The 10748-nt window shown below is 50.8% G+C and overlaps 1 protein-coding gene and 1 long non-coding RNA gene across 3 annotated transcripts in view; one reads left to right on the top strand and one right to left on the bottom strand.

Moving 5' to 3' along the window:
* The first annotated feature begins 845 nt into the window (after positions 1-845).
* On the top strand, positions 846-6417 carry LOC140657969 (uncharacterized). Its single transcript, XR_012044559.1, has 6 exons — positions 846-1007; positions 1873-2036; positions 2452-2553; positions 4924-5003; positions 5180-5285; positions 6238-6417. It is a non-coding gene; the product is annotated as an uncharacterized lncRNA (long non-coding RNA).
* The window catches only part of LOC140657965 (uncharacterized), a 9377-nt gene continuing 3552 nt past the window's right edge, over positions 4924-10748 (bottom strand). Inside the window, exons 2-5 of one of the 2 annotated variants that reach the window (XM_072875765.1) lie at positions 7283-7390; positions 6822-6884; positions 6214-6379; positions 4924-5687 (exon numbers count right to left, since the gene is read on the bottom strand). In XM_072875765.1, coding sequence (XP_072731866.1) covers positions 5455-5687; positions 6214-6379; positions 6822-6884; positions 7283-7390 — 570 coding nt within the window. In that variant the 3' untranslated portion in view covers positions 4924-5454. Of the gene's footprint in view, positions 5688-6213; positions 6885-7282; positions 7391-10748 lie in introns of both variants that reach the window. The other variant, XM_072875763.1, reaches the window with a different exon arrangement.

Genomic DNA, 10748 nt, shown 5'->3' with positions numbered 1-10748 from the left:
TATAAACTGCGCTAAATTAAAGAAATAGACAGTCTCTGCTTATCGTCACATATATCTTTCTGGGATGGGTTGAAGACTCCCCACTAAAAGAAACACAGCAGCTGTAAGTGTAAAAAAATATCTGTCTAAGGAAATGAGCTGTTGGTGTGGGTCACTGGCTAGCATTAGATAGAACAGGAGATAGAAGAGGAGGAGGTTTGGTAAGTGAAGTAATTCAAGCGTTCATGAGTAAACAGGGAATTAAACAAAGGCTGCATATATCCTGCCACTCACAGCACTCTGGAGCGGTAGAAAGAATGAAGCAGACTATTAAAAATAAACTCAAGGAAATTATAGGGCAATATCCAAAGAAATGGACTGAAAAATTACCAGTGGTATTAGCAGCTTTAAGAAATAGCAACAGCTGATGGCCCAGTTTACATTCGTGGCATGTTTTGTTTGGACAGCCCATGCCCCACACATGAGACCCTAAGGATCCTGGAGGTGATCAGTGGGAATGGGAAAAACATTACAAGAGAACAAAGAAGAAATTTAGGTTCTGGTGGAAGAAGCAGTAAAAGAAACAAGAAAAAAATGGGGAAAATGAGAATCAAATTCATATATATATATATACATGGTGATACTGAGGCCAAGTAACGGTTTTGAGCTTGGGTAAAAAGAAACATGCCTTAGAACCAAAATGGAAGGGGCCGTAATTTGTTACCAGTATGAGTCCAGTAACACATCAATGGGATGAGGGCAATGGTACATATGAATGGCTTCATGTTTCTCAGTCCTCCACCTACAGGGCTGAGTAAGTATGGACTCAATTGTGGATTGGCCAAGAAGGTGGACAGTTCCTGCAACATCAGTTTGAGAAGGTGGATATTTAGGCTGACTTCCCCTCCAGCTCACAGCAAGCCCAAAAGAAATCCCATCTCTGAAAATCAAAGGAGGGAGCTATGGCTTGACCTGGTCACTTGCCTTGGCCCTAACATCAGGTGTCACAAACAGGAGACAGCAGGGCTGTGAGTTGTTGGAATTTTTAACTTACATTCTATGCCATATAGTAACATTTTCAGCAACTGTAGTGTATTATTCTATAATTGTTGTATTATAAAATTATAGACATCTAGTATTAATAATAGCAGCTGAATTAATAATGAACATAGACGGACTATGCCTTTGAATGAACATTGTTATGTGCCTCCCCTGACTCAAGCCCTGAGCAGGCAAAAGCGAATTTGCGGCTGTGTAAGTGCAGAAGGGCTGAATGCTGCTCAGTAGGAGGCTGCGGTTGCTCGCTTTGTCCTTTCACTCCGGCACCAGCCTCTGGAGGATGAACAGTCATGATCAATGGAACAGCTTCGTCTCATCCAGGCACTGACGAAGGGGCTAGGGAAAGAGGGTTGGGGAACCCGAGAGTTTCAGAACACCATTCTTTTTAACCCTTCAATGGTCTATCTGCATGTGTATGACTGAATGCATCTATATAAGTAATCCTTCACACATGGGTCATTCATTTATAACTATTGAGTTGAAGCCATGCTTGGGAGGTTATACCAGAATGGCAGTTGGTATAGCTGACCTTATAACTGGCATTCAAAAAGTTTCCAACTTCTGAATGAAACAAGGAGCTTGGGAAACCTTTAACACAGGGCTTCTAATTTCATCTTGGCTTTATGCAGTTCTGAGGCTTAGTTTACAATTTCATGCCTGTTTAACGTGTGCCATTTATTACTAGCCTCTCCAGAATACCAGTGATCACAGAACTACATGTATTTGGAAATGTGCATTTCAAAAGCTGGTTGGGGGGCAGGTAATCTGTAAGACAGATCTCAAATCTGGTTAATTTAATTTTTATTTTCTTCCTTTCTTTGCTTCCTCATACAGTGTCTGTCAGCTGCCAAATAAAGAAGATGGAGCAGCCTGTCCACACAAAAGAACTGTTAGCCAGTAAAGCTAAGAATACATTAGATGTCTGGTACATCGTGGGCATTTGTTTGAAGTTCTACATTCAAATCTCTACTTCACATTCTGAACCTGGCATTTACTAGGTACCTGAATTCTTTCTGTAGTATGGAAGACACTGTACAGCTGCAGGTCTCTATAATCTCTTATTAGCGAGAATACTGTACTTCAGCTCACAACTGGAAGATGGCTCTTTATATCCAGTTTCAGAATTATGTCCTACTTTGTCATGCTGCTTTGACATTACTTGGTAGTGTGAATGCTAGCACTATAGCCGTGCAGTGGTTGGACACCAGTAATTTATAGGTCAGGACAGTTGTGCTGGGCCTTTCTTGAATATGCATATCATTCTTGCAGCAGGCCTCTGGGAAAGTGAAGTGTACAGAATTCTGGAATATGTGCACTTAAATAGGCAGTAAATCTAGAGCGTCTGGATGGCTGAATTCCAGATGACTTGTAACCTCACGCTTGTCTTCAATGTATACTTTTCTCTCAATATAGGGATGCTGCCTGGATGTGTAGAGATGGGATCAGGAAAGCCAAGGCACAGTTGGAGTTGAATTTGGCAAAGGATTTGAAGAATAATAGGAAGGGCTTCTACAGGTGTGTTGGGCAGAAAAGGAAGATGAAAGAAAATGCACACACCACCCCCCCACACCCCACCCCAATAAATAAGGCAGGAGAAATAGTGGCAACCATCATGGAGAAGGCTGAGGTACTCAGTAATTTTTTTGCCTCAGTTTTCAGTGGTAATCTCTCTTCCCACATGTCTCAAGCCCCTGAACCTCAAGACAGGGACTGGGGGAATGAAGTCCCTCCCACGTAAGTGATCAGGTTCAGGACCACCTGAGGAACCTGAACATACACAAGTCCATGGGACCCAATGAGATGCATGCCAGGGTCCTGAGGGAATTGGCTGATGTAGTTGCCAAGCCACTCTCAATCGTATTTGAAAAGTCATGGTAGTCAGGCACAGTCCCCAGTGACTGGAAAAAGGGAAACATCACACCCATTTTTAAAAAGGGTAAAAACTGACCAGTTTTTTAAACACCCAGTTTAAAAAGGGAACTACTGACCAGTCAGCCTCACCTTTGTGCCCAGTAAGATCATGGAACACATCCTCCTGGAAGACGTGTCAAAACATATGGAAGACAGGGAGGTGATTAAAGACAGCCAACATGGCTTCACCAAGGGCAAATTGTACCTGACTAATCTGGTGGCCTTCTATGATGGAGTGACTGCACCAGTGAACAAGAGAAGAGCTATGGGTGTCACCTACCTGGACTTCTGTAAGGTCTTTGATATGGTCCCCCACAACATTCTTGCTGTTAAATTGGAGAGAGATGGGTTTGATGGATGGACTGTTAGATGGATAAAGAATTGGCTGGATGGCCACATCCAGAGACTTACAGTCAATGGCTCGATGTCCAAGAGGAAAGCAGTAGCGAGTGGTGTCCCTCAGGGGTCCGTACTGGGACCAGTACTATTTAATGTCTTCATTAGTGACACAGGTACTGGGATTGAGTGCACCCTCAGCAAGTTTGCGGATGACACCAAGCTGAGCGGTGCAGTTAATTCACTAGAGGGAAGGGATGCCACCTCAGAGGGACCTTGACAGGCTTGTGGAGTGGGCCAGTGTGAACCTCATGAAGTTCAACGAGGCCAAGTGCAAGGTCCTGCACCTGGATCGGTGCAGTCCCCAGTATCAATACGGAGTGGAGGATGAATGGATTGAGAGCAGCCCTGTGGGATACTGGTGGATGAAAAACTGGACATGAGCCAGCAATGTGCACTTGCAGCCCAGAAAGCCAACTGTATCCAGGGCTGCATCAAAAGAAACGTGGCCAGCAGGTCGAGGGAGGCGATTCTCCCTCCTCTGCTCCGCTCTTACGAGACCCCACCTGGAGTACTGTGTCCAGCTCTGGGGTCCCCAGGACAAGAAAAATACAGACCTGTTGGAGTGGGTCCAGAGGAGGTCCACAAAAATGATCAGAGGGCTGGAGCACCTCTCTTATGAGGAAAGGCTGAGAGTTGGGGTTGTTCAGCTTGGAAAAGAGAAGGCTCTGGGGAGACCTTATTGCGGCCTTTCAATATATAAAGGGGGCTTATAAGAAAAGACAGGGAGAGACTTTTTACCAGGGCCTATAGTGACAGGACAAGGGGCAACAGTTTTAAAACATGAAGAGGGTAGATTTAAGGATTGGATGTAAGGATGTAAGGATTTAAAGACTGGATGTAAGGATGACTTCTTTACTATGGGGGTGGTGATATACTGGAGCAGGTTGCCCAGAGAAGCTGTGAATGCCCCATCATTGGAGGTGCCCAAGGTCAGGTTGGACGGGGCTTTGAGCAACCTGATCCAGTGAAAGATGCCCCTGCCAGAGCGGGGGGGGTGGAACTAGATGATCTTTGAAGGTCCCTTCCAAACCAAACCAAACCAAACCAAACCAAACCAAACCAAACCAAACCATTCTATGATTCTATGATTCACTCTTATTCCAAACTTATGCCCCAACGTCAGGATTACTGTGCTGCACTATATTTCATAGGCATATTTCATATGTTTAGTAAAAACTTGAGAACTCATGTTCTGGAAAAGAGCTTTGCAATCAATGAGTACATGACCCATCAACTAGGCTGGTCAGTTCAAGCCTTGTGCAGAGTATTATTTCTGGTTATATGCTCTGTGTGATCTTCTTAAATTGTTTCCTAAACGTATTGGAAATGCTTCTGGTAAACGCTGTAGTTTCCTAAATTTTTCACTGTTTGCTTGCTGGTGTTAGGTGTCATTATAGCAGGGAGAGGCAGCCTGCTTACGTACAGGCAGTACTGTGGCACAAAGAAGATACCCCTTTTGGCCATCCAATCTAATTTAGAGAGTTTTATTTTTTTGTCTAAAGATTGTGTCTGAGTGCCATGCGCAGCACGTGTCTGTTTTCTCATTCTTTTAACAAGATTATCTATGTCTTTCAGTTGTGTCTTGTCTTGGACAGGAGAACAGGACAGGACTGGATATTTTTCTTTCCAAACTGAACAAGCATATAGCCCCAAAGGTAATTAGATGCCTTATTTCCTTTGGTGCTAATGTGAATTAATACCTGAACACCTTTGTGACTGCATGAAAAGGTCTGTGGTTTCTGTGCAAATCCAGTTTGTCTTAATCTTGCAATGCATTTGGCAGTTGTACAGAACTTCTACCTTTTAAATCCCATCTGTACTATGCTCGCAGGAGTTTCTGGAGGCCCTAGCTAGTAGAGTGTGAAAAAGACATCTTTGACTACATCCAGTGGAAGTGCCAAGAACCAAAGGACTGGAGTGAATAATTTCTTGTCTAGGTTTGTTACCAAAGGGCACCTTTGGCTCTCTTCCTCTTTATTTGGAGAGAAACCCCTGAAGCTCTCGGTGGGGGTTCTGTCAGCGCACCCCCAACCCCTGCCCCGGGAGGGCTGCCTTCAGCCCTTGCTGGATGGCCCGGCCAGTGGGCTCGGGGGGCACGGGACCGTTTCAGCTGGGGCCGGAGGGCGCTGGGCTGGTCCCACCACAGCAGGGTGGCCGGGGGCAGGCTGGCGGGTCGCAGAGGCCATGGGGAGGACGGGTGCACCAGTTTTCCAGGCAGGAGCGGCAGCTGCTGGCTTTGGGCCTGGCTCTCAGGGGTGCCAGGGCGGCTGGTCTGGCTGTCCAGGGGCTAGGGGCAGGCATCAGTTCCCAGCTGGGCTCCTGAAGCTGTAGAGAGGTGCCTGTGGAGAGAGGAGGCTGCTGAGGCCCTCGGCTGCAGATGGGACACAGGGACTCTCCTCCACAGCACGGCCCAGAGCTGGCACGGCTCCCCACCATGGGCTGAGCTGCTGGCACACCTTGGCCGAGGTGGGCACCTGCACCTCATGGCACCACCGAGCAGGGGCATTCCTCTGGGCAGGTTCACTGGTCAGGAGCGGGGGCTAGCGTGTGTCTCGCTTTCTAGGGAAATCTCATCCCCCACTCTTTCTGTTCCTGACTTCGCTTTGCCTATGCCTGTTGCTCCTGGAGGCTGCTCTTGTCCAGGCAGGGTCAGTTTGAGCTAACGCTGGCTCCAGTCAGAGCGGGCTCCCGAGAAGGCGGCCCAGGAATTAAGAGGCCAATGAAAGCATCTGATAGCAGCAGAAACCTCAGCAGAGTTTTTTGGCCAATGACTAACTCACCACTCCACAGCAGCCTGACTAGAAATGCTTCGTGGCTATGAGCAGCCACCTAAGGAAGCTGGGGGGGCAGAAATCAACAACTCACTCTTTTCTCTTCCTCCGCCGCCAGACCACAACACTGCACAACAGTACTGCAAGTAGCAGGAAAACCACAGTTGCTGCTGTGCAGCGCCTTTGCACATCTTGGGAGGAGAGAACACTTGTGGTCCTCTGGGGATTGGGAAGACTTGTGGTTGTCTCGCCAACTGCATCTGGAGGAGCAAATCGGGACGTTAGTCCGTCCTGTGCACCACTGGTAAGCTTGCAGCACCTTTGATATAGCCAGGAAGTTCTCTGTTTCCCCCCAGTGCTGGTGCTTAGAGGCACACTCTGACCCTTGGGGATAGGTTGTCCCACCAAACAAAACTCAGAAGGCCAGAAGGCGAGCACGTGGGGGAGCGCAGCTGCTTGACCAGTTGCTTCTTCGGGGGACACGGACAAAAAACATCCCTGCAGCAGGTAGTGCCACCTCCAACTCCTCCTCCCCCCAGGCCAGCTCCCACACCCTGAGGGAACGGAGTCAGGCCTTCTCAAGAGGCACTTGAACGTTGCTCTCCCCTTCTGCCTTTTCTCCAGCATGGGCACCGCTTGCAGCCACTCCCAGATTTCAGGATGTGTCTCCCACCTAGGGACCCCAGCAAGACTGCTCAGTACCTGAGTCTGTTCGAAAAAATTCATATACTTTGCCGTGGTGGACTTCTCTGGGCCTTGACAGCACTGCCAAAAAGCAGAGATGACAGGTAAAGCTTCAGCATGGCTCAGACACAGAAGATGCAGGAGGATGGGGAGGTTCCCTCTAAGCCCCTGCCCAGTCTGGGAGTCAGGGCATCGCTCTGGACCTCAGCTCATGGGAGGGATCCCGCTCTGTGCTGCTCTCACGCCTTGGGCCTCTAGAGGCTCATGGCAAGCTCTGGGATGCAGCTTCAGCGGGAGGTACGTTCAATTAAGAGTCACATTTCCCATCATCTGCGGAACGTGGTCCAGATGCCTCGGACCCAAAATACTTTCAGCTTTGGCTACTGACGCGATGTCCAAGAGCAGGCACTGGGGGAAGAACCTGCTGACACACAGCAATCCTGATGGGTGACACCGGCTGACCACGGGACAGCAATTACCTGCCATGCCAGTGGCTTGCATCGCCTCTGCTTCTTCAGCAGGGACTGGCAGAAAGCTGCTGTGTCCTTCTGGAAACACGTCCTTTTCCGCAGCCTCTTGGTCCATCTCTTGAGAAAGAAAGAGGGACAGCTGGATCAGATGGAACCGTCCCCATCAGGGAGATGGCCTCTTCAGGAGGCAATACTTCTCAAAGACATTGATAAGGTTTAGAAACAAGGCCTGGGCTTTTGGGGCTGTGCCTAGTCACTACTGCAAACAACAGCCATGCCTGACCTGCTGGGAGACCAGGAAATTGCACATGGTCTTCTGTTTTGCATTTGGCAAACTGAAAGGTGATGCTAAATGCCTTCCTTCAAAGAGGACAGGAAGAAGCTGCAGCCAGGCCAGGTGGGGAAACAGCCCTTCTGAGAAGGGCTCCTCCGCAAGGCCCTCATGCCCTTCCCTGTGACCACCAGCAATGGTCACATTCGTCCCATCCCAGCTATCGGTCTGCAGATGGGAAATCGAGCACAACCCAAAAAGCCTGCCAAGTCAGCATCTCCACCCAACTTCCAGCACTAGGAAAGGGCTACCAGCATTGCTTGGGATCTCGCTCCCACCTGGAACTGGCCCAGTGGGCAGGCAGTGCTGCGCATGAGCTGAACACAAGTTCAGCACGCACCAGGCCCTCAAATCTGCATACCGATGTCTGCGCAAACCAGCTGAGCTGTAATGGTAAAACTGGGGCAGCAGCTGCCCCTGGCACTCGGCTTGAACCACAACTGGCAGCAGAGGCTCTGCATCATCTCTGTGGCTCGCCAGCACCTGCCTGCAAGGCGTGAAACCCAGAATCGCTGCAGCGAGGCTCTGATCGATCCCTTCCTGCTGCACAGGCCGCAGTGTGTCCAGACGTGTATCTAAAACCTCCGACTGCCGAGTCTCATGGCTAAGGCAGAGTGAAATACACCCACCGTGCCCTCCCCGCCGTTCTTCCAGCATTTGACTTCCACGTCTCTCCCTTCCACTCAGGAGCATGGTGCAAAGAGTTACCGTGTGCCTGCAGTGGCACCATGCTGGGACGAAACGAACCACGTGTGGGAGCTGCTGGGAGAAGGGACTCCCTGGAGCTCACACCAGCTCTAAACTCAACCCCAACAAGCCCGTGGCTTGGCAGCTGGCACCGGGAGCCGCTCAGGCTCCAAGGGGCCAGCAAAGACAGCTTCGCAAGGCAAGGTGCCCCAGGGCACATACGAGCCCGACCCGGTTCCTCTCTGCTCTTCTCCATGTCTGCACATGGGCCACGGAAGGAGCAACTTCCATTTCACACGGAAAGAAGATTAAAAGGTAAGTGCTCCTTCCTCCCACTGACTTACCTGTGGGATTGCTCTCAGGCTTGAGGACAGGAATAGGCCAAGAAGCCGGGAAGACATCGACTTTCAGAGGATCTTAAGGAAAATTGCACATGAATAAGCTCTTGCCACATTGCCAGTTTATTCCTTCAAGGAAAGGGACATTGAGAACTTAGCTCCAGGATGCCCCAAGGGCTCCAAACCAACATCCAGCTGAGAAGCTGGATAACCATTGCCACCATCCTCATCTAGAAGCAAGCACAGATGAGAAATTTCCATTGCATGTTGGGTCCACTGCTGCCTTAGTGAACTGCAGGCACTGGAAGGGGGTCACGTAACAACGTGGGAGCCAGACATAGGTTGAGCTTGCCAAAGCTGCAGAGGGGCCTAGTGACCTCTTGGCTGGCTCCTTGCAGCTCTCCAAACACTTCCCAGGCCATGTGCAACACCCTTCGAGGAGCGGATGGACCAACGTACAGCCCTCGGAGCTTTCTTACCGGGAGAGCTCTCAAGCGCACAGAGGAAACCCTCGCTAAAGCACTGGGCGAAAAAACCCATCATCCACGCTTCTTGGTGAGAAGAGCCCGCTGGCCCGTGAAAGGCTGCACCAGCACCGCCCACCTACCTGCTCGCCGCACTCGCCATGAAGCAGCCCAGGCAGCCCTGGCATGCAGGGCCACCAGGAGGAGGAGGACAAGGAGGAGGCGGCAGGCGGTGGCCATGGCCCCCTGTGCTCACATGATGCTGCTGCTGCTGCTGTCGCCGCTGCTGCTGCAGTCGGGGCCCGGGGCTGAGCGGTCAGTGCTTATGGCTGGCACAGCACGTGGGGCTCTGTGACCTCCCAGACCCACTGTGACCTCACGGCCAGACCGAGGCTGCATGGGCACAGCTCTCAGGGCACTCGTGGAGAGCGGCTGGAGCACAGCCGGGGGAGCTGCGCTCCCGGGGAGGGGAGCACGTCCCGTCAGGCAGCTCTGTCCAAGGGCTGGGACACGGTCTCACCTGGGGCTGAGCCCACAGCTCTGCCCTGTTTTCCAGGCACTGTCACAGGGGCAGCGAGGAGCTCACAGGCCCCCAGAACAACAGGAATCCACAGCCAAGGGATTTCAGGGCCAGCAAGAAGCGGGCAGCCCCACCACCCGAGATCGAAGGAGGTCTCCCTTGTTGCAGCTGCCTTTGTGCGACGTGTTCGGCCTCAGCCTGTTCGTGCACGAGTTAGCACATAGTCAGCGGCCCAAGAATCACTTTTCTTGCCAGTTAATGAAAAAACAAGGGACTGGCCGGGGGTGGGAGAGAGAGGCCTGGCATATTCCCTTGGCTTTTGCATGATTCTTCTGCCTGAGCAGGCTAAATAAATTGAAGGTGTACACCAGCACGTATTGCTTTCTGGAGAATTACCGACCTCCTCGGGTGCTGTTACCAGCAGCTCATGAGGCTGAAGAATGAGTGATTTTGAAGAACGTGTGTTTCATCATGTCTATATTCATGTCATTAGTGCAATTCCATTGTTATTAATACAAAAATATTTGCCCTGCTCTCAGATGGCTGCAAAGGAGCAAGGGGAAGGCTCGGGGGGTCAGGGATCTGAGGAAGGGGCTGCTGGCTCCTAGAGAAGTGGGGAGAAGTGAACTGCACCCAGCTGCTGGCCTGGTTGAGGCAACAAATCCTGCAGCAAGCATGGGGGATCAACGTGGGGTCTGAGGGCACTCGCCCCACCTACTGCCCTGACCAGTCCTCCAGGAGCAACCTGCAACAAAACCTGCTCAAAATCAGCATCTCTCTTCTTCCTTGTCCTCTCAGTTCCCCGGGGTCCCTTCCCACCTCCATTCTTCTGGCCTTGCAGTAGGGCTGAAGGGCCTCGCGGACGCAGAGCCGCAGGCAGGGGAGAGCGCACGCTCCCCAGTAAGCACAGGGAGCCCGAGGGACCATTTGCTGCTCCAGCTGATCCTCCCTCTTGATACAGCCCCCTTCCTCAGCACTTTTGAGCACGCAGGCATCACAGAAGCTGTCAATATTCAATCCCCACCTTTTGTGGAGGACTTTAGTGGAGCTAGGGCAGCCAAAGCAGGTACTGCATTACCATTTTGTGAGGGGAAACGGTGAGGGTTAGTAGAGACACCAGCAGCAGAGACGGGGA

The sequence above is a fragment of the Ciconia boyciana genome, chromosome 11 (assembly GCF_034638445.1).
Source record: "Ciconia boyciana chromosome 11, ASM3463844v1, whole genome shotgun sequence".
NCBI classification, from domain to species: Eukaryota; Metazoa; Chordata; class Aves; order Ciconiiformes; family Ciconiidae; genus Ciconia; species Ciconia boyciana.
The sequence above is the reverse complement of the archived record's forward strand: the minus strand, read 5'-3'. Positions and strand labels throughout refer to the sequence as shown.